At 30.0% G+C, this 24515-nt stretch overlaps 2 protein-coding genes across 3 annotated transcripts; both read right to left on the bottom strand.

The window, feature by feature from the left end:
• Positions 1–16399: 16399 nt before the first annotated feature.
• KOM (Rhomboid-related intramembrane serine protease family protein) lies at positions 16400–19522 on the bottom strand. Of its 2 annotated transcripts, none has more exons than XR_016529278.1 (6): positions 19023–19488; positions 18119–18282; positions 17843–18006; positions 17475–17749; positions 17207–17355; positions 16400–16723 (listed from the first exon to the last, which is right to left on the bottom strand). XR_016529278.1 is itself a non-coding variant. In XM_039030502.2 (6 exons), the coding sequence occupies exons 1-6, from the start codon at positions 19352–19354 to the stop codon at positions 16601–16603; spliced, it is 1185 nt and encodes a 394-aa protein (XP_038886430.1). In that variant the 5' UTR covers positions 19355–19522; the 3' UTR covers positions 16400–16600. The 2 variants fall into 2 exon arrangements, 1 of the variants encoding a protein (XP_038886430.1); XM_039030502.2 differs by having other exon boundaries at positions 17207–17333; positions 19023–19522.
• A 1944-nt stretch (positions 19523–21466) lies between these two features.
• Positions 21467–23785, bottom strand: LOC120075052 (Co-chaperone GrpE family protein). Its single transcript, XM_039028202.2, has 3 exons — positions 23323–23785; positions 22356–22856; positions 21467–21915 (listed from the first exon to the last, which is right to left on the bottom strand). Exons 1-3 carry the CDS (start codon positions 23566–23568, stop codon positions 21712–21714), a joined length of 951 nt encoding a protein of 316 aa, XP_038884130.1. The 5' UTR covers positions 23569–23785; the 3' UTR covers positions 21467–21711.
• Positions 23786–24515: the final 730 nt, after the last annotated feature.

Raw genomic sequence — 24515 nt, 5'->3', positions numbered from 1 at the left:
CCAATAATCACAACCCTTCATGTAGGCTTACATTCTTATAGCCTATGTCTGGTAGTTTTCACCATCAAACATAGGTGGAGCCAATGAAGAAAGACTATTTGATCCTAATTCCATCTCTAACAACTCTCATAGGTGTATCACTCAGTTTCTCTCGGAGATATTTCACTGATTCTCACTCATGGATCCCTTAAGAATTGAGGGCTATGATACCACTATTATTCTAACTAATGAGAGGGAAATGAGAAAAATGGGAAGTGTGTTCATTTCATTCTAGAAAACTCCATATAAATACATATCTTAAGTCTAAAAATAGATTCCACAATGTTAGCAACTAATCCCACTAACTCCACAAGATTAGGAACTTAAACTCGACTACAACTAAAAATAACTTCAACTACTTCCTAGAAACTAGGAATTGACTAGACCTACTCAAAAACTAATTTGCAGTTTTGAGTTACTAACATCTCCCAACGCCTCTTTTAATCGTTGGATCTCCAAACGTCCGTCGAACGGCGTCGGGAGATCCCATCTGGTAAAAACCAGATCCCTCTTCCCCATTCCCATTCTTCTCCATTACTTAAATTTTAAAACTTTAGCGCCTCCCCCCTTCTCCGTCGCCTCCTTCCTTCCTCTTCCCTCTTCGCCCCCGCCTCCTTCCCCTTCCCCCTTCGCATCATCGTAGGCCCCTTCTTCCCTATTAACCCTTTCATTTAACCCAAACTAAAAATCCCTTCTCTTTGCATCTCTTCTCCATTTCTTTTGTCGTTCATTTCTTTGTCGTCGTCGTTCCATTTCTTGTCGTCCGCCGCTCCGGTGTCCTTCGCAAGCTTTCAACAGGTTCGCTCACATCCCTTTCATTTTCTTTCTCTTATTTTGTGAATTCAAGTCATTTTAAAATTTCTCATGAATTTGAAATTCGATTAGTCTTTGAAATCCGATTACTATTGCTTTGATTTATTGTCATTTAACATCTATCTCATTTGTTGTTCTTTAAATTAAATATAATGTTTCTAGCATATGGTTTTTTTTTTCTTTCTTGTTGCACTAATTGATATTGACCCATTTCATTACGTTACAATTTCTGCAATTTGGTGGATTGTAGATATTATTGGGGATTGTAGATGTTATTGTGAATTGTGGAATATGGATGTTACATGTAATTAATATTATGGATGTTATTGTGAATTGTAGATTATGGATGTTACAATTTGTACAATTTGGTGGATTGAGTCTTTTTTTTTCTTTTAATTCTTAAGGTTAGGGATTTAGTGACTTGATTGACTAAAATTAATTAAAAATACATTTCAAATTTACTATGATGTTTATGAGAGTTTTATGTGTGTTCATTCTTATTTATGAAGTTTGAATATGTTGTTGGCGTGGGTAGAGTTTGATTATACTCGTTTTGTTCGTTTTGTCGTTGAATTTGGAGTTTTTGTGTGTTTATGAATGTTTATGAAGTTCGAATGTGTTGTGGGGGGTGGGTCAAGTTTGGTTTAGATTGTTTTGGGGAGAAAGTTTAAGTTTTATGTTCTTGTTTATGAGTTTAGTTTAGATTGTTTATTTATGAAGTTTGGTTGGACGATTATGACATTTGTGAATGTTTTTGTTTATGAAGTTTGAACGTGTTGTGGATGTTTAAAGATTATGACATTCGAATGTTTTTGTTTTATTGTAGGATGTTGTTCAAGATACTGTGTTTCAGACGTTGTTTTCTTTTCTGTATTTATTGACGTTGTTTTCATTTTATTTCTTTCATGTATTTCTGAAAATAAATTTCTTTTATTTAGTATCGACTTTATTTTATTGTAAGATCTTGTAACTTTTCATTTATTTGTTATAGTATGGACTTCGTTTTCTTTGTTTTATTTATTATGTGAATCTATTTGAGTTGGTTAATGATGCTTTACATGTTATTCATATCAAATTTTAAAAAAAATACAAATTATGAATTAAAAAAATTTAAAAGTTAATATTCAACCAATGAAGGAACTCCCCACACATAGAATAGCGCATCGGGAGTTCGACGCATAAAATAGGGCGTCGGGAGTTGTCCTAGAACTCCCGACGCATGGTATACGACGTCGGGAGATCTAGGAACTCCCGACACCCTATTCAATGCGTTGGGAGTTCTAGAACAACTCTCGATGCCCTATTTTATGCGTCGGGAGATCCTTTTCCGATGGATTTTTTCCGACCAAACTCTTGACAATCAATCTGTCGTCAGGAGGATCTCCCGATGCAGTTTCCACCCTTTCCTGGTGATTTGGGGCATCGGGAGAAATGCGATTTCTTGTAGTGTTAGAGGTTTCACATATTGCTAAAATTTAGTCCCTAATGAGTATCAATTTGAACCTTAATGAGTATCAATTTAGTCCCTATACTTTAAAATTTGTAACAATTTAGTTCCTATCATAAAAATTTTATCAAATTTAAGTGTTAATTTTTATTACACAATAACTTATTATTTGTACTTTACAGAAAGGATATAATCTCAGATCAATATATTGATCTACTTGTATAAAATTTTTTTTATTAAATCCTACAATAATTTTTTACAATATAGACTACATCGTTACAAATTATAAAGTGCATAAATTGTTACGTACTAAAGTTTAAAGAGTAAATTTTTACAAATTTAAAAGTATATAAACTAAATCTACTATATTTGAAGTACTAAATTATTATTTCCATAAAAAATTAAGAGGCAAAAAATATTTTTTAACCTAGTATCAAATATAGATTAAAAGTAGACATTTTCAAAAGGTACACGTGCATTATTTTTTGAAACCTAACTATTATAAACTAAAACTATTAAAAAAAAAAAAAAAGTAGAAAGCAAAATAAACCAATGATAAATGGAGTTTAACTTTTTCACGTAATAAAATAAAAACAAAACTTAAAGTGAAACACATAGATGATTATCGAGTAAAAATCTAAAAGGAAAAAAAAAATCAACCCAAGATTTTCAATATGATTAAAGATCTAACTTGGAAATACAAAAAGAAAAAAAAATAAAAAAAAAATAAAAAGAACAAAGAAAAGAACATAAAATTTGAAGATAAAGTTGGAAAAATTTGAACAAAAATTTGTAGGTCTTCCTCCTTCCCAATCAAAGAAGAAAGGTAAAATTGAAATTGACTCCATGGGGTAAAATGGTAAAAAGGGTAATAAAAAAAAAAAGGCAAGTAGATGAAGCAATCAGAGTGTAACACGTGGCGAGTCATTAAGACAAAACAAACAGCCTAAAGCTTCTCTTTCTCAATTGAGACCCCACACTAAATTGATTTTAAGCATTTAACTCAAATTTTCAGCCACTTGCTCATTTAGATAAGAATTCGATAGTTATCCATATATCATTATAAAAATCTACTTTTTTTTTTTTTTTTTTTTTTTTTTTTTTGCTTTTCTCTCTCTTTTACTTTATTTTTAGTTAATTAAAAAAAAAATAGGACTAACCTTTGACATATATATATTTAGAAATAAGAATAAATTAACACAAAGAACGATCTTCTCTAACTATAGAGGTCACCTGTTTTGGAATATAATCCATTAAAAAAAGTGCTTCGACGAAAAGGTACACAAAAGACATAAATGCTAGACCTCCAAATTGATCATAAATGAGCCACTTTTTCGAAGGATCTTTTGCAGACACAAAAATTCACCATTCTAGTAGAAAAAGGTGATATGTTTTAACCAATAGTTTAAATCAATTTTTTTTTCTCTCATTTTATACCTAAGATTTTTTTTTCTTTCTCCACTTTTTCATACAAGATTGACTTGTGTATATTACTCGTTTACTTAGATTTACTTTAAAAAATTATTGATATGGATTGATAGTTTATATCTATGACTAAAAAAAAATCCCAAAATATTATTGAAAAATAATTAAAATATTCTCGAATTTTAAAGATTAGTTTAGTTGGAGAATGAAAACTTTTAAATTTGAGAACAACGAATTGAATTCTATGAAAATTAGAGTTATATTTCGTGTTTCCAAACTTTTTGAATACGTGTTTAGTAGTATTGAAATAGAAATCCAGCCAAGAGAAAGCACATATGACTTTCACGTGACAACAACGATGAATTTGTAATTAGGAAAGATGTGACTTGCAAAACAAGGAGAATTTAGGCATCCATGTGGTATTTGTCACAACGTCGTTGATGTGAGTCAGTAAGAGGCTTTTGATTGTAGCATGAGTTTTTAGAGATGGGAATGAATTTACTTCTTATGAAGTCATAATGATGTATTTATAGGAAAAATCTGAATCTAGGACGTCTATATCAGAGTTTTCAAGTCATATTAAGTTAATTCTCAAGTCAGGGGCAAAGACATGCATTTAGCATGTCACTTTCATCAAATGGGAAGGCTCAGCCTTTGCCCATGTCGGAGACAAGGAGGTTGGTTCAGGCTTTTGACCTAAATTATCCTCTTCCCTAGGCCTAAAAAGGTCAGAGCCTACCCCATTATCAAATGGTGAAGGTTCACCTCCGCCTAAACTTCTTTCTTCCCATGCTTAATTAGACCATAGGGTGTAGTTTTGTGGGATGAATTTTCCCCATTTTCTTGGTCAGATCTATCAATAACATTAGCATGCTTAATATTGGGTTTGTGGGAAAAAAAAAAACTATAGGCTCAATTGTCTTGAAAGGATGAGTATTGGAATTAAGGTTGGCACAAAAACTCGCTGGGGTGGGTCCCCACTCAAATCGAGGTAGGGAATCCCTGGTTTGACTGGGGATAGGGGTCAAATCGAGGTAGGGATGGGGAGAGTATCCCGTCTCGTCTTCGACCCCAACCCCGATTCCGCCCCATTTAGTTTTTTTTCATATACTTTTAAAAAATATAAAAAATATAAAGGTACAAATATATAACATACTAATATATTAAATATATTTTATTTATATAAAGTTCTAAGAAATTTGAAAAAAAAAATTGCTGTTTATTTAAATTATTTTTCATTTTTCATTTTTTTTAATTTCTTACTTACTGTGATGTAAATATAAAACAATTTTTATAATTTTTTACTTTTTGATTTTTTAAATTTGACATATTAACTTTCTTCTAATAAAAAAAAATTGTTTTTAATATGTGAGATTAATAAGGAGTAATACAATTTTTGTAATGATTTTTTTATTCAAGTGGTGTTTTCCAATATTTTGGGATAGATCATTGGGAATCCTCCCCTATCCCTGACTTTAATTTGCGGGAATAGGGATGAGGATAGGGATTAATTTTCCTCGCAGAGACGGGGATGGGATGGAGAATGCCTCCATCCTCGTTGCCAACCCTAATTGGGATGCTACTAGAGGGTGTCGCATACTACCGCGAAAATAGAAGAAAAGATTCTACCATATTTGTAGAGATGAGATGTTGGGCATAATGTTTCAACGTCAGTACGTGCGTTATTCAACATCTTACTCAATAATCAAGGTAAATGTTCATGGTGTTGCGACACCATCGCAACTTTTTAAAGGGGTCATTAGTTTCGTATGGTTTTCTAGATTGAGCTTTCTAGACCTTATGCCACAATTTGGGAGATGAAGGGTGAGAATAAATTGTGTCAGAAACCATTCCTAGTTGGGTTTTGATGGTTTATTCATCTTGTAATTCTACGTTACTATGATCGTAGAGCTTATAGGTCAAGGTAGCCATTATTTTACCTTTGTGAAGTGTCATTTGTAGCATGAGATAAGTGTCAATATTACCATTCTTTGCATATAGTAGAATCTTATAGTTGCAGAAGACTATGTTTGATATATATTGTGAAAGATGAAAGAAAATGATGTTGGGTGAATATTTAAAACATAAAAATGGAATTAATTGGATAGATTAAATTCATTATTTAGAAATTTTCGAATTGGATTGAAACTTCAAATTATAATGATCTCTCACATACAAATTCAACATGTATGAAAGTTAAATTGTAGTTTCTTCAATTTGAATGAGTTGTGTTTGATTTTTGTTAAATAACAACTCAATTGAGTTAAATTTTGTTAAATTTTCAATTTTTTGTATTTATTTGATTTTATTTTGTATTTATGAGAGTTACTAAATTGCTACCCTATAAATAGCAACTTGATTCTTCATTCGTAGCATCTCATTTCAAATTGAAGAGTTCTCTCATTTCTTTCTTTCTTTGCTTTGTTCTTAAATTGAGTTTAGAGCAAGTATCTAAGAGTTCTACCAGATCCGAATAGTTTGAGGTTGCAGTTGTACTGGAGGTAGTCGTTGTATCCTGCTGAGACGATTGCTTTAATCTGCTTGCAAAACAAATAATTGTGTTTAGGACAATACTTAACAAAAGTGTGCCTCAATTACGTTGGAATCTCCATAGGTTTTGAGGTTCTTTCAAGTATTTGATTATTTTCATATCTAAGCCTTATTACATCATCTGGCATATGTTTGAGTCTAAATATTATACCTTAAGTGCATTGTTTCTAGTTGAGGTGTAATACGTTTGCTAGTATATTCAGTTCATATATATCATTTTTTCCCCAAACAGACTATATGTATTCTCAAGTTTGGAAAAATATATTTCTTAGTTTTGTATTGTCTTTCCTTTATCTTCTTTATTTTAGGTTTATTTACTGATTTGATCTACTTTTCCTGTGGAGGAAAAGATTTATTTATACTATTATTATCTTTACTATAAGAAAAATTACATTATTTGACGATTTTAAAATGTCAAATTCTAATACACATGACCTTTTTAAAAATATTAAAGAACCGGTGCTAAGAGTAAGGCGTCTAAATGTGATGAAATGGAAACATTAAGATATACTTTCTTCAATATGTTTAAAATGTCAAGAGTATTAAAATCATTGACACTATTAAAGTGTTACATATAGACTATTTTGATACTTATTAAGTCTTTTCTCCCAACACCAATCTCAATTTTGAAATATTTGGTTAAATCTCGACCATTATTATTATTTTTAATTCATTTACAAACATGGGTTGACATTATAAATGTATACATGTTTTAATTTTAAATGGTGTCGCATTTCAAAGAAAATATTAATAAATTGGTATAAATTTATAACGCATTTAAATTTCAAACTCAAAATCTAGCTAAACTGAAAACATAAAAAAATATTATTTTTAGAATTAAAGAGTTTGTCAATATAACAAATTATGATTAAATAATGGGACAAAATTCTATCTGTGACCAAATATTATTGGACAATAAAATAAAATGCAAAGAGTATAATGTTTGATGCATATTTTTCACCAATTAAAAATCAAACTTTGAAATCTAAGACAAGGGGTTGGGTTTCTTCTACTCATCATTGGGAAAATTATTCCATTTAACAACCTCTTCAAATATATATATAAATCAAGTGGAAATCAAATTTCTAACCCTAAAATTTTCTTTAAGATGATATAAATTTATGTTAGTTGAATTCCATTCATGTCTGCTTTAATTGTATACTTGATTTTGAAATTATGATGACTCGATTTATTAAAGTTGGATTTGAGGTTTATTTTTAGACAGTAAAAAAATGATATTAGTACAATTTTAAATATTTATTATGTTCGGTAAAATGGATTGTTAATGAATGAACTAAAATCCTTTTTAAAACGCGTTCATTCATTAAATTTGTTGTCTAATATTTTTCGAAAAAGATTCTATTCTTTTAGATAAAAAAAATTCTAATTTCTAACCCTATAAGAATTTAAGATCTATTTTGTGAGATTAAAGTACAATGGTTGAATTCTTAATTAAATTTAAAAATTATTAGCCTATTTTTTCCATTTTTCTTATAATGACCTGCATCTTTGTTAAGTATAATGATTGAATTCTTAGCCAAATTCCAAAAACAAAAACGAATTTTTAAAAGTTACTTTTTTTTTCTAAAATTTGGCTTGGTTTTTAAACTGATGATAAAGAATAGATAACAAAAAAAAAATAATAATAAAAAACAAAAAATAAAAAACGAAATGGTTACCAAACTAGGTCTAAATTATTAGAAATTTGAAAGTACAAAAACTAATTTGTTACCCATTAAAGTTCAAAAACTAAGATCCCATTTGGTAACCATTTTGTTTTTTGTTTTTGTTTTTTAAAATTAAGCTTATAGATACTACTTCCATCTTCAAGGTTTTTTTTTTCCCTTTGTTATCTACTTTTCACCAATAGTTTAAAAAACTAAGTTAAATTTTGATAACTAAAAAAAGTAACTTTCAAATTTTTATTTTTGAAATTTTGCTAAGAATTCAACCATTGTACTTAAGAAAGATACAAATTATTGTAAGAAATGTGGATGAAATAGACTTAATTTTAAAAAACAAAATAGTTACCAAATAATGCTTAAATTATTATTTTTTGAAAATTTAGGACAAAAATATTTTTAACCTATAAATTATATAAAGAAAATGATAGCATGTTTTTCTTATTCACTATAGCAAAATCACAAAAATTTAGAATTCATTTATCTACCATTGTAACTTGTTAATCTAGATGTATTAAAATTGAAAAATTTAAAACACTAATCCATTTTCAAATTACATATAATTTTTTAAAACTATAATGGCTAACTATTATTTTAAAAGTAACAACAACCCCAAATTAATTTAATTTGATTGATGGATTGATTGATGGATGGATGGATTTTATTTGGTTTTTTCTTTATTTATTTGTGATTTAAGAATTCATATTTGTGATTACATAATTAATTGTGGGTGGGTTTTGATTAGAAAAGAAAGCATGAGGCCATGTTTATTTTGAGTTGCCAAAGAGAACAAATCAATTAATGTGGAAAGAAAAGCATTGTGTTGTGTTGTAACAAATGAAAGAAAAGGGAAAAAGAACAAAAATTATGAAAAATTTAAAAATAAAATAAAAGTTGTAGAAATTAATTAAATTAAATTATGATGTGTGTAATATTAGTAAAAGAAGGGACAAAATTAATTAGGCAGAGAGAGGGTATGGAATGGACCACCAAAATGCATTATTATTATTATTATTATTATTATGATATGACCAAAGATAGATGAACAGACATAAGGTTTGAAGCAATTATGCTTCATTTAGATTTGGAAATGTAAATCTTAATATAGTTGGCATAAGGTTGTGGGCTTTCTTTTTTTTTTTTTTTCTGTTTTTTTTAATAGTTTGATTTGATTTTTTTTTCCTTTCTTTTTCATGAAACCTTTGAAATTATTGATTGATTTTGGTTTTCAAACTATAGAACCAAACCTAATTATTCAAACACAATGCATGTTGTTCAATGGAGTACTTACCATGATAGAAACATCATTCATCATTCAACGCTTTACTTTAAAGGACTTTAAAAAAAAAAAAAAATTATACTGTTTTAGTTTTTTGAATATTAAAATGTAACTTTTAATAATGACTCAATTTGAACCTAGAAAATTGATGGGTGAAACCAACTATAAACAAAAATTAAACTAGTCAAACTAAAATGGTTTAGTTTAGTTTGGTTAATAAAGCTAGTTTTTTTTAATTTTGCAAAAAATAGTTTACATGTATCATGATTCAGCTTCTCATTATAGATAAAAGCAAAGTTTTTTCTTTTTAAAAAAAACCCCACAAACAAGAAGAAAAATGATTTGCTAAATATTTCGGTCTCGTTTGCCAATAATATGATTTTAGTTTTTTTTTTTAAAAAAAAAAATTAAGCCTATAAACAAAACAATTTTTCCACCTCTAAATTTTTACTTAGTTATATATTTGTTTGCCAATATTTTCAAAACTACAAAAATCAGGCTAAGTTTTGAAAACTAATATATATATATATAGTTTTTCCCCAAATTTAATTAAGAATTCAACTTTTTTTACGTATAAAAGATGTATAATATTGTAAGAAATTAAGTGAACATATGCTTAATTTTCAGAAAGCAAATATTAAAACTAAATTGTCACTAAGGGGGTGTTTGATAGATGGGTATGAGTTGAGTTGAGTTGGGTGAGTATTTATTACCCATGTTTGTTAAGCCCATAAAGAAATCTATGGGTTATTAAAACCCCTTAAAACTCCCATTTTTTATCCCTCAAAACTAACCGTAAAAATCAATATATTTTCCAACCCAACTCAACTCAACTCTGCACAATAAAGACGGACAATAATTACCAACTCAACTCAACTCTCTACTTTTATCACATACCAAACACCCCCTAAAAGACCTTCATTATTAACCTTCATGTTTTATTCAATAATAAAATAAAATAAACTAAAAAAAAGACCATATGTTTGGTTTATTTTGCAAGGTTTTATCACTTTATACACAAAATTTATCCATGATACTTGGTCATCAACTTCTACTTGTGTGGTCCAATATATCATAATATTGAGTACCCACTTCCACTTGGGAGAGCATTGCTTTATGAATTATGAGTGTGTTTATCTATTTTTTTTTTTTTTTAAAAAAAAGTGGGGAAGATCAATGGGGTCAACTAGTTAGTTAGCAATCCCTTTTAAAAAGAAACTAAGAGACTTCAAAATCATGATGAGTAAAAAAGAAAAGTTGTAAAAAATTTAAAGTCTAATTCTATAAGGTTGTGGGCTTTCAATTCTACTCTCTATAGTTTTCTAAGGCCAAATAAAAAGGAAAGAGAAAAAAAAAAAAAAAAAACCCACTTTGACTAAACATTGATGGAGAGTGTTAGTAGGGAATTTTTGATTGAAGTAGTCAAAAACCCACTTTGATGATTGATGATTCTTCCCCACTACAAATAACTTTTAGTTTTAGCTCTCTTTATTCCACCCCAAATGAGGAAGCCTTCTATATTTTTATATGACATTTCCAAGCCTAGACAATGCTAGTGCTTGTTCCATTTTAGAAATAAATAAATAAATTAGAGCCATGATTAGAAACTCCTTACATTTTTACAAAATAATAATAATAATAAATAAATAAATATTATTTTTTTAAAAAAAAATAAAAATATCACTCGACACCATTTTATTGGACTATATTTGGGATGCATTATGATTAATGCATCCAAAGAAATGCCAAGTTTTTCTCAATAAATAAATAAATAAAGTGGGGTATCAAAATTAATAAAATAAAAGGGGGAAAAGAAAAGAAAAGGATGTTTTCTCAAAAAATAAATAAATTGGGGGTATCAAAATTAATAAAAGAAAAGGGAAAAAGAAAAGCTATCCCATCCCATCTCATCCCTAAAACAAACTCATCATTAGTACAAAACAAAACACTTTTAAATACTTCTCCCCTTTTGTTTCAAAATCAAACCAACAAAAAGAAACCCAATATTACATAACCATCATGAAAAAGAGAGACTTCTTCTAATATAAGTGGAGAGAATCTTTCATATATATTTTTTAAAGTACATACTTCTTTTCATTTAATGGCTCTTTTTTTCAAGGGTAAGGTAAACTCTTACATCATTGTGTAGTTAAGATACTAAATACTTAAGCCAATTTTCAAGGTCAAAAATTAAAGAGGATGAATTGGTTCTTTTGTTAAGATAATTGAAATGGGTGATCATGTTAGATATGTATTTGTATTTTTTTTTTATCTAAATTTTATAACAAGACTCATATCTCAAATAAAATTACGGAAAAAATGAACTCAAAAGTCAAAAGTTTGAATTTTTCACTATATATATATATATATATATATTGCAAAACTAAAAGAAGTGAAAATTATTGTTTTTTAGCATTGAATTAAAAATTTAATTCCTTAATTTTCAAGTTTGTCTATATTTGATCGCTAATCTTTTAAAATTAAAAATTAGTATATGAATTTTCAATTTTTTTAAAAAAAGTTCACCGATCTATTAGATATTTAACCACCAGAAACAATCTTCCCAACGAAAAAAAGTGTTGAAGTATATTTATATAATTTAGATTTACTAAACTTCTAATAGGCTACACTTATCTTTGATGTGAAAAACTAAAATTGTAAAAAATGTAATTTGGTTTAAGAATAAAAATAGAAATTTAAAATATAAAAAAGGCGGTTGATTCTGACCCTTTGTTCCTTTTCCATAACTCATCTCATCTTGTTCGACATCCTGAGGTCTGAGTAATTTTTGTGCATGCCAAACATTTATGATGAATTTTTAGACAATGACTTTTATCAAAGGAATGATTTGAATAGCCCCCCCTATAGCCTTAATAGCCAGCCACATCCTAGGCCCCTCTTAGAGCAAATTTCCATATTTTTATTTTTATTTGCTTCAAACACAAAACCCATCTCTGGTTTTAATCATTTAACTATGTTCCACTAATCATAGGCCTTGTAGAAACCCACATCCTTTGTTTTCTAATAACTCTAAACTTTGCTCACCAGCTGTTCGACGAAATTCCTCAAAGAAATATTTCACAGTCAAAGCTGGTTTTTCAACAAAATTTGTTGGGATATTGGATCTCAATGGTCCAACTTATTCATTACAACAAGTCCTTTTGGTGTAATTTGACAAGTGATTAAATGGGTCATAGAGCAGAGGAAAAGCAGAGAGTGGAATGAGTAGAATGATAGACCGTACGAAAAAAAGGTGTGTGTGTGTGTGTGTGTGTTCAAGTTTGAAGTTGGAAGAAACCCAATTAAATATTATGCTTTTGTTTAGGGTTGGGTGGCTGTATTGTAGGGCCAAATTATGAAGGGTAAGAAAAGGAAAAGGGTTTCTCTCTCTCTCTCTCTCTCTCGTGATATTAAAATTAAAACTGAATTTGAAGGATTGTAGGGTCAGAGCCGCAAGCAATCATGGTTTGTTTTTGGATGGCTGCGGCTGAGAGGCGTTTTTCTGTTTTGTTCTTAGCCTAATCCTAGTGGGGAAGAAGATATATACACATATAAAAGGATGAATTCATAAACCTAAAGTTGGTTTTAGTTTCTTTAAATACAACTGAACTAAAGGCGATTGACGGCGCAGCAATTGCTCAACTATGAAGATAAAGCGCAAAAGAAAAAGTTGAAAGAGAAAAAACCCATCTTATTTTGATGGTTTTTTTTGTGAGAATCTAAATATATTATATATATGAGTTGTATATGAATTTGCCTAAGGTTTGAAATGATTTTTTTTAGTGTACTTTAAAACATGTCCGTATCTAGGGCATTATTTAGTAACCATTTGATTTTTTGTTTTTGTTTTTTAAAATTAAATATACAGACATTACTTTTATTTCCAAATTTCTTTTTTAGTTATCTATTTTTTATCAATGGTTTAAAAAATCAAGCCAAAATTTGAAAACTAAAAAAAAAAAAGTAGCTTTTAAAACTTGTTTTTATTTATAAAATTTGGCTAAGAATTTAATCATTGTACTTGATAAAAATGTAAATTATGGTAAGAAATGAGGAGAAAATATACTTAATTTTCAAAATTTAAAAACAAAAAACGAAATGTTTATCAAACGGGACCTTAGTAAATTAGTTTTTTAAATTAGTGTTTAAATGAATTGAGAAACGGGTGATTGAAATGAAAGTTTGGTTATAAATCGCACTATTGTTAAAATTTAAAATAAGGATATAGAAAGAAGAATTAGTCCAACAAAAAAAACAAGAATAAATGGGATTGTTAAATAATAGTACTCCATACTTAGATTTGATCCTAACACGTCTATAAGAAAACCATATATGCAAATACATAATATGTAGTAAAAAAAGAGAAAAATAAATGTAAATGGTTTTATATATGTGATTGAAGTTGAAGTTATGCTATATTTACTTTCCGATAAATAAAAGTGCGAGTTAACAATATTATATGAATTTAGCAATTTTGATTATAAAGCAACAAATATGGGCTTAGGTCGGAGAGTCAAATGATATTGAAAGGATAATTTGTGTGGGATAGAATGTAGTGTTGGGTGGGTGGATGTGAGTGATGGGGGACAATGGATGGATATTAATATAGCTAGTTGGCTTTGCGCTTTGCCCTTCGCCCTTTTTTTCTCTATTTTCTTTAATAAAAAGAAAAGAAGAAAGAAGGCTGAATTAAAGATTGAAGGCAAAAGAAAAATAAAGAATGTCGGTGTGTTGTTGATGGTGTGTATGTAGGTTGCATATGAGTTATGGGTTGAGTGATTTGGAATGGTTTGTGTTAAATGATAGATAATAAATGCTGGGTTTTTTGTGTTTTGTCTTTTTGGTTTGGGCCGCCATGTCTGCATAATCAAATCTCACAAATCCCAACCAACACCTTTTCTTTCTAATTCAAACCCAGCCCAAAATGTCAGATCACCTTTTTTTTTTTTTTTTTTTTTTTAATTTTAATTTTCATTTTAGCGGCGGCCGGATTTAGGCTGCGCCGCTGCCATCCGCCACACACCCTACCCCACCGCCCTCTTCTCCAATCATCATTACCATTACGCTTCTCTCTCTACAGGTGTTTTGTTCATAAATGCTTTTGTGGATAATTTCATCTCTGAATTCGGTTTAAATATGTTTTTGTAATTTTACAATTATTCAATATATTTTTAATTTTGAGTTTTTGTATAATCAGTTTAATTTTAAATTTATCGAATATGTTAAGATTTATTAGAAATAAAATGAATATTCAAAGTCTTATTTAAATATAAAGTCAAAAGTTTTAAATTTATAATTATAGAAATTTTAGAGACTTAAAAGAGTTAAAAAAAATAAAAAAAAATAAAAACTCACACCGCCTAAATTTGTAATTTCAGTTAAAATATTTGTTTCTTCAAGTTCATTTGTTTTCCGCAATTATGAATATGAATCTTATGATAGCGGAATTTGTTAGGTGGTCATTCAACCGTTTCTAAAAATAGAATCGAAAACTTAAGTGAAATAAAAAAAAAATAAGTTCAATCCGATTTGAGGAAATTTTGAAATCGAATTAATTTAGTTCGATTTAGTTTCAATTTCAAATAATATATATGAGAGTAAGACCGAATTTGAAACTGAACCATTTTTAATTCAAAATCGAATTTAAAACTAAACTGAACCGAACGGTTTTTTAATTAAAAAAAATATAACAAATTTTTTTTTTTCAAAATACCAAAACCGAATTTGAAATCGAATCGAACCGCATCGATTCGATTTGAACTAATAAATCGATTCAGTTCGATTGACCACCAAACAGAATCGAGTTGTTTCCACTCTTATTTATTAATAGTATTTTAACGAGACGGAAGAAGATTTGGATTTGACCAAGGCCTATATGATATTATGGTCTGCTTAGCTAAAATAAATATAGTGGTTTCCATTCAATAAAATAAGATTAAATTATACTTTAAACTTGTTTCAATTATGTTTCTAATTTTATTATAAAAGGAAATTATTCAAAACTTTGATATTGTTTTCAAATAAAGTTCTTTTTTAAAAGAAATAATAGATGAAAATTGATGTGACTAGTTGATGTGTAAATTTGAAGATATTATAACATTATTTACAATATCAATCACATAAAACATATTGATATATAAAAATGGATCATGTCAGTTTTGATAAGATCATGTCAATGATATTGATGACATCTTTTAAGTTGAAATGAATGATATAATAACAACTTCAATCAAGTATAAAGTTAGAATTGAGTTGTAAATGACGTGAATTATGTCTTTTAATATTTACACACTAATATTACATCAATTTCCAATCATCATTTTAATGGAAAAAAATATCTAACAATACTTTTAAGAATAATTTTAAAGTTGAAAGGTTAAAATGATGTTTTTCAAAATCTAGAATCAGAATCAAAACTTTCTCTAAAATTAAACAATATTCTGTAAAAAAATCTTATAAAGAATGTGGCAAGGCATGCTTGAATAATTATGAAATAATTGAATAAATCAATTGGGAGACGAGTGCAGCATGTTCTCAAAAGTTGGACATTACTCTTGTCCAATTTGCATGGTTCAATGGAGCAAATTGAATAAATTATTTCTAGAATAGTTAAGCTTCTATCCCGAAGCTCATCACTATATAATCTTTTAGTTTGATATAATATTATTGCATCTAACAAAAACCGGTGTGGTACTTTATAATCTCGTTTTATAATCATTTCGTTTTTTATTTTTAGTTTTTGAAAATTAAGTTTATTTCCTCCTCATTTCTCACAATAATTTATATCCTTTTTTTTAAGTATATTGGTTGAAGTCTTTACCAAATTCCAAAAACAAAAATAAAATTTTAAAAGCTACTTTTTTAGTTTTCAAATTTTAACTTAGTTTTTTAAACTATTGATAAAAAGTAGATAAACAAATGAATAATTTTGGAGGTATAAGTAGTGTCAACTTAATTTTAAAAAATAAAAATAAAAAACAAAATAGTTACCAAACAAAATCTAAATTTTTTTAAAGATTTTAGAATTATTTTTCTTGATCATTGATATTCATCGTAATAGATTCTATCCTTCTATATTTTCTTATTCATGAATGTAATCTCCAACCTATGGTCTTCTAATACGTTTTCTCCATGCAAATTCAACTCTAAGAAACACTAAAACCATTTCAAAATGATTGCATTTTTCCCATTAATCATCCTCATCGTCCAAGAGAATGAAGAACAGTCTCATTCAGACACCCATCGGTATTTCAAGTCCCAACACATGTAAAGTTACGTATTCAGTGTAACAAAGAAAAAGGTAGCTGAAAACAAAAATGCATGTAACTGTTGGTGTGTGTGTATTGTAACTTCTCAAGGTATCTATTATGAACATATGAGACCACACAAGTCGTTTATCCTCGACGGGGAGATATCAGTGAAAGGGTATACCTTGAAGTTGCCAGTAGACAAGCATGTCAGTGTCAGTTCTTGATCGCTAACCATTGTCTGCATTAAAGTGCAGTTGGGTTTAAGATATGAAGATTGGAAGCAAAAGAATCTGGCAATGCAGCTAGCAGATTGCATGAGATTTAGTGGAAATATCAAGTCTGATTGAATATGTTCATTTTGGTTTTTTTCCTAACATGTTGTCCTAAACACAGCCCTTTATACCATGAAAATGAAGAAGAATGTATAGCCTACAAAAGAGAGGGATTCGTTACTTTTTACCTTGTTCTCCATGGAAAACTCTACAATATTTTATAAGCTAGGTAAGTGGTCAGTGTGGTTTATAATTCACGACATGAATGACATCTAATCTACATCATGCTTCCACAACTAGGCCAGTCATTGGTGGTACGTTGTTTTCTTCTCAGATGATTTACAATAAGAGTGGTAGAGAGTGTTGTTTATCAAATCTTCTCTGTTTTATATCAGGTTTCAAATATAGTTTATAAACATAGATTAGATATGATACAGAATGATGCATACCGCACAAGAAAATGCCACATCCTTGCAGTGCCATTTCTTGAATGGAACACAGTCGATATAACGACACCATATGCAATACTGGTTCGAGTCAAATTCAAAAATAACTCCAACTAGAGATCCGGAAAATCTGCATATGGAGAAAGCTACACCTGTTATAGATTAGATTGCAGATAAGGTTAAAAAAAAAAAAGAAGCAAAAATTAACATCCCCCACACCCACAGAGTCACAAACACATATACAGTATTGTTAAAGTTTTAGAGAACTCACAAAAGAACAAAAAGAAGAAGAGACGCGCTTATCAAGATCGGTCTGTCAAGCTTCTTTTTCATTTTCAAATTGAAATAATTCTTGAAACTATAACTCAAAGAGTATCCTTTAGTTTGAGCCTTTTCTTGTCTATGCTGCAGAGTGAACAAAATCATGAAACCGAGAAGTAATCCTGACGCCAAGCCTCCAACATTTGCAAAATTGTCTATATAAGGAAGCAGGCCAAGTCCAAAATTGATAGCGAAGACGACAAGAACTGATCCCAGAGCTAAAAACTGCGTTAAATTAATGTATAGAATAAGCAACTCTATAATCAGATTACCTAGAAAGTATAAACATTGGAACGGGAAACAGTGTGAGTGATATACTCTATCAGTGTAAAGTTTCCAGTTCCTTATTATCCCAGAAATCATAGCTCCAAGTAAACCAAATAGAGCTCCAGATGAACCAACTGATGGGCTGTTTTGAACAAAAAGTGCAGCCACCAAGGTACCAGTATAACCAGAGAGTAGATAGATAATCCCGGTCCTTACTGCTCAAAAGAATAAAGGGGAAAAGCCTAAAAACATTGTCCAAGTCCAAGAGCTTCCAACTTTACTAAGCATGAAAAACACAAGAAACAGATAAATTTGAGGAAGGCCTACCTGGACCATACTCAAGTTCTAATTGAATCCCGACAAAGATTACGCTGCTGAGATTAATCACAAGGTGGATGAGTCCAGCATGCATACAAGGAAATGTAAACAGACGCCAAATTTGCCGATATTCAGTCAAGCTCTTTCGCTGAAGACCTCCCATCTTCTCTAGCCTGTAGCAGGATAAGGGAAATATATATAGCCATTACACCAGTAAACAGAGCTAAAGACATTTTTATTCCATTAAACCAAAGCTTTTCCACTTAATTTGTTAGCAAATCAAAAGCATCGTCTCAGAACAAAGCAGTTTTTGGTTTTTAACAAGCATCGATTCAGTAAACTGTGAAGGTAACTTGTTCCAGGGATGGATATTTAGCAATTATTCTCATTGGTTACAAACGTTGATTGAAAATCAAACAAATTGCTCAGTTTCTAAATTTCAACATTTCAATCATCAAATTGGACAATTCTCAAGAAATTTAAATGCAAATAGCCTAATTCCATGAGGACAGAAACTAGCAGCCTTACAATAATAGGGAAAAAGTCCAGAATGAACAAACACAACTACGATTCCTTATCAAGCATCATAAAAGCAGAGATCAATAAAGAACTGCATCACTTTATCCCGAGAGTAAACTTCAGAAACATTAATCCTCAGGAGGAGAGAATGTAACATACAAACGTTATTCTCTTCTCAATTCTTCATATCAGCAAATCGCAGGAGGAACAATCGATCGTAAAAGAATATAATTATAGCATTTACAATATACGAAATCCGAAAGCTAGGGCAATATTCGTTTACTTTCGTGCTGATTTACTGGAACTCCCGTGAAAAAGAAAAACCAAATATAAATTTTGAAAACGGAGAGAATGAAATTAACGGAAAAGGTAAAGAGAAGAAAAACAAGCTCACGTGGAAGCGGAAGGGCCAAGAAGAGGATTCTCCGCAAGCGGCTGAAACGACATCTTTCCGAGTACTCCGAACGCACATTCTTGATGAGAATTAGACCAGCAGTCATTAACCAGCATCATGGCGATGAACGCCACAATATGGAGAAGCACGAAGACGGAGACGACACAGGTATCACCTCTTGGCCTCCGAGAACTCGATTTGAAGAACGGAATCTTCAATTCGTCCAAATTATCTGAATGATCAGTGACGAATGGCGGCGGCGGAGGAGGAGGTGGCGGAGGCGGGGGCTTACTTGGTATCTGCACCTTGAAATCAGAAGCGGCCGATGCCATTTCCGCCGAGTGGTATCGAGTTGCTAGTGAGCAACTTTGAGTAGTGTGAATTGAGGGAAACGATTTAGGGTTACATTTACAGTAAGGAGATTTGTTGGAGAAGAGAAGAGGGAGAGGAAGAAAAACAGTTGAGAATGGCGGGAAATTTGTTTTGCTGAAACTACTCCACTAAACGAACAAACTTCACATTTTAGGAGTTTTTGTATGTTCGACTACCTAATTTTAAAAAAATTAATAAATAAAATTTGATGGGCTTTCTCAAAACAAAATTTTCTAAACTTTTAAAACAACGTTTTTTTTCTTTTTCTTTTCTCATGTCTGTCTTAGTTCTGGCTCGCTTTTTACTCTTGCTCACTTTTTTATTCTTGTATTAATTTTTGCTCACTTTCTCGTTTTTGTCCTCATTCGTGTTTATTCACTTTCTCATTAATGCCTTCTACACTTAATTTTTTTGGCATCTTAATATTTTTTTTATTATACTAATAGTTACACATTGTTGGAGGAAAGAAGAAATAACTATGTTCCTTATCGGTATTTCTGTCTTCAAAGAGAAAATATAATGATGGAGCGTTGTCGTTGTTGAAGACAAAAAAAAAAAAAGATAATAAATTTAGAGAAAAAAGACAATAGGAAGAAGACAAGATAAAGAGAATTTAGAGATAGAAACCGAACGAGTTAAAAGAGGAAGAAAGAAAAATGAAATATATATATATATATATATATATATATATATAAGTGTGAAAAGGGTTATAATTTTTTTTTTTTGGGTAAAAGTTATAAAATCTTATTTTGAAAAACTAGATGGAATAACATTTTGACCTAGACTAACCTATCAAATAATTCCCAACTATTATTGTAAAACCAAGGAAAGGAGGATTAAAAGCTCCATTTCAATCGTGTTGTGTAGTTACACTAAATTAATTTAAATAGTTTATGAATTCTCTTAAATTAATATGATTAATATGAACTAATTCCTAAATTGTACATTGGTCTCTGTTTTTTTCTCTTTAGGAAATTTTCCTGAAGTTTTTAATTGTTTTATATTAGTTCTTGAGTTCCCAAAGATTTATTTTAATTCATTAATTTTTCAACTTTTTCTATTTTCATCCTTGAATTTTGAAAAATATTTATTCTAGTCCATCAACTTTGTTTTCTAAATATAGTTTTGAATTTGTATATTTATACTCACATTAACTTATATTAGAATAAGTTGGGTAAACCTTGAACATGAGTATAAAATGACCAACCTAATATAGTTCAATTCATTATCTCTCCATGTTGTTACTAAGAAAATGTTAAATGGATGGATTTTGAATAACAAATTAATAATATAACCAAAATCATTATTTTTAAAAGTTTAGACATTTTTGTTAAAACCATTCGACTCAATATCCCTCCATGTGTTAAATAAATAGATTTTGGATAATAAACTAATAATATAATTAAAATATTTTTTTAAAAAACTTAGACACGTTTGTTAACTCTTTAGTTTTTAAAGTTATACTTATGAGCACTACTTCTTTGTTTTGTTATATACTTTTTTTAAATTCGTTTTTTAAAGGGTAAAAGAATATAATCACATACTTTACTTATTAAAGAGTAAATATATAATAACATAATTTCGCCTAATTATTTATGATTTCCTGGTTCTTATTTTCAATTTTTGAGAAACAATACCATTTGATATTTACTACGTTTTTTATTTCTCATTTTTTAGAAATGATAAAATTTTGTAAGAAAAACACAATTTTCTTCTTTTTATTTTTAGTTTTTTTACAAAACATAAATAAAACTATAAAAGTGTTATTTTGTCATATTTTAGTTGTAGAATGCATAATAAATATCTAAAATAATTGTAGAAACGTAATTTAAAATTTTGAAGTACAAGAAAGGGTTAAACAAACATATTACTTTTTTTAATACAAAAATCAGCTATCAAATACAGTACTAATTTTCCTTTGTTAGTAAAGAGGAAAATAAGAAACAATAAATGAAAATTGAAAAAAAGAACAAGAGAGAAAGTGACCTAAATTGTACCATTCTAAATGTCACAATGGAATAATTTACACAAACAACAAAAACAGAACAGGTATCATGGATTGCCAACCAGGCTTTCATAAAGGTTATCTTTGATATTATATCCTCAATAAGATTATTTTTTAAGGGGAAAGAGAAGAAAATAGATAGCCAGTGACTGCTGGTAAAGAAAAAAATGTCCTATATATCAACTCTTAAGATGGTAAGGATCAAAAAACTAGTTGAAAAAGAAAGTCTAAGAGATACATTTACACTATGGTGCTACAATAAGCCAATAAATCCAATTCTTTGAGATGAACCAAAAAATGGTGTTGAATTGATCAATGTTCATCTACTCCAGCAGCAGCTGCAGGTTTTTGCCCGGCGTTGATTGTCGGGGAATTCCTCCTACCTGGACCTTTTGAAACTTTTACTCTTGCTGGTCTAAGAAGTCGTTCACCGAGCAGAAACCCACGTCGTAATTCTTGAATAATGATCCCTTCCTTGATCTCCTGTGACTCCTCTCGAGCGACAGCTTCATGTAACTGCAACCAACGAAATATTTTACCCTCATCCTGACAATCCTTTAGAAAAGAGGGGAGAAAAAAATCCTCCCTACCCATCAGACATTATCAGTTTCAAATTAATGATACACTTAACATGAATCACTCTGTAAGAAAATAAAGATTCATGTAAAAACAATGAGAAAATAAATATTCATTATGTTCTAATCCCTCCAATCATAGCAAGAAAAATCCTCCCTACCCATCAGACATTATAAGTTTCGAATTTATGATACACTTCTAACATGAATCACTTGCAAAGAACTTCAAGTGAAAACAAAGAGAAAATAAATATTCATTCTGTTCTAATCCCCTCAGTAATAGAAAGAAAAAATAGCAAGCTTGAAGACTATGCATCAAACAGACAAGTTTGTACACTGAAATGAAGGTATCTCTTTTTAGTAAAAAACAATTCAACTTACTGAAGGATCGAATGGTCTTCCTACGGTGGCAACAGCTGAGACACGCCAGCTCCTCAACGTCTCCACAAATTGCTTGTATATACCCTGGTAGCTTATGTCAATCTTTTTCTCCTTGTCAGTTTGAGGAACAATTTGTTGTCTGGCTTTCTCAAAATTGTCAATGATTGGTAATAGGCTCTCGATAACCTCCTTTTGAGCATTGTTCTTCACGGTATGTTGTTCTTTTTCTGATCTTTTCCTAAAATTATCAAAATCAGCTTGTAGGCGTATATATTTCTCTTTTCCAGATGTTATCTCCGCCGATACATTGGACACTTTCTGGAACAGCCCATCTTTCTCCCTCCCAATTATTTTTATTTTCGCCTCGACTTCAGAAACAGTCTTCTGATCTCCGTCAAGAAAAGCTTCTCGGTATACATCTATGAGGGTCTGCAAGCTATATCTATCAAACTGATATCCATCTTTTTCCATAGCTTTTCCATCATCTTCTTCATTATTTACCTTTGTTTATTGGAGGAACCAACAACTACATTGAATAAGCGTATAAAGAAAAGGATATAAAGTAGCTAACTTAATCAACCAGTAATGAAACAAATATCTAAAGGGATCCTTAGGTAAGTTGTAAAATCTAAAATCAAGAACTAAATACACAGAAAATTTTCAATTCAATCAGAGTGCTAACAAATTCAATCATTAAGTTGTTGTAACTTCTAAGCCTGATGAGAAAATTCATCTAAAAACTTCCTCAGACTTTGTCCATAACTTTCCAACATACATTTCAAACATACAGAGAGAAAATGAAAGCAATCCATCTCAAACATTCGACAATTCAAATACAGCAAAAACATCCACAAGCAAAAGACTAAAATAACGATATGAACAGGGAAATGAAAGTAAATATGGAAAAAGGACAAAAACAAGAACTGTAAGCAATCAAAGTAACAAATAAAAGGAGAGATTAACGTACATTGGCAACAGAATCATGAGCAGAAAGACAGGATACGAAAGAACGAGTAACTGGAGAAGAAGGGGTGGTGGGAGAGAAACTTAATAATGAGTTACAAAGACGAGAGCGATGGGGAGGATTATGACGAAGACAAAGAGGTTGGTGAATAAGGGATGTGGATTCTAGGGTTTTAGAGGAAGAAGAAACGAGTGGAGTAGAAGGGCGAGGAGAAATGAGAGTGTAATTAGAGAGAGCAAAAGCTGCCATTGACAACGATTACGAATTGGAATTGAGCAGGGATTTGGTACTCCTCTTCTTCTTCTTCTTCTTCTTCTACCTTCTCTGTCTGAGTTTCTGGTAATTTCGTTTTAGTGGAGCCCTAAATCGTCTCCGAGATCCGACTCGACCCGAGTTCTTGGAGAAATTTTTCCAGAATTATATTAAATAAAATTTAAATTTTAACTACTAAAATTGATATTCTTGCACAGTTCAATTTTACAAAATATCTTCCGATTTTGGACTTTTTTTTTTTTTTTTTTGGTTCGAACTAGCTCACACGCACCTCGATTAATGAGATAATCAATCTAACTCTACAATATTTTAGTGTAAAAAAACTTGTAGGAGACATTTGGGACAAGTACTATCTACTATTATAATAATTACTCTTACTACAGTAAATACTATTTTGTAGTCCCCAATTAACTATAGTCAACGCTATTTCAAAATCTTCATTTACTACTGTATTTACTTTTTTTTTATTTTACATTCATCTTTTTTTATTATTTGTTACAGTATTTACTATTTTATTCTCAAACTAAAATAGTTTACACCTCAAACACATACCATTATAATCCAAACTAAAATAATCTTATTGTTGGGATTAGTGTCCTAATTCTCCCGGAGTCTCGTTGTTTGTACAAATACACATTGTTTGATGAATAAAATAATTGTTATTTTATGCTGACATTTACTCATATCCAATAAACAAAGCTCCATGGTTATCTTATGTAAACTTAAGCATGTATATTTGATATACAAGTGGATCATGACTTAAGTGATAACCTAAAAAGGTTTATAGTATAAGGATTAAGGTGGGATACTTGATCCTAGTAACACTATGGATACGGCTCGCTTTGTGGAGGTTTGCAAGTGTTGTAAACTACTACAGACCATTTATGTGGAGGCGTGCGAGCGGGGGTGTTCTCTACAAAGAG

Source organism: Benincasa hispida, chromosome 4 (genome assembly GCF_027475165.1).
Source record: "Benincasa hispida cultivar pf3 chromosome 4, pf3_genome.v1.1, whole genome shotgun sequence".
Lineage (NCBI taxonomy): Eukaryota > Viridiplantae > Streptophyta > Magnoliopsida > Cucurbitales > Cucurbitaceae > Benincasa > Benincasa hispida.
Note: the sequence above shows the minus strand (reverse complement) of the source record. Positions and strands in the feature narration are given on the sequence as shown.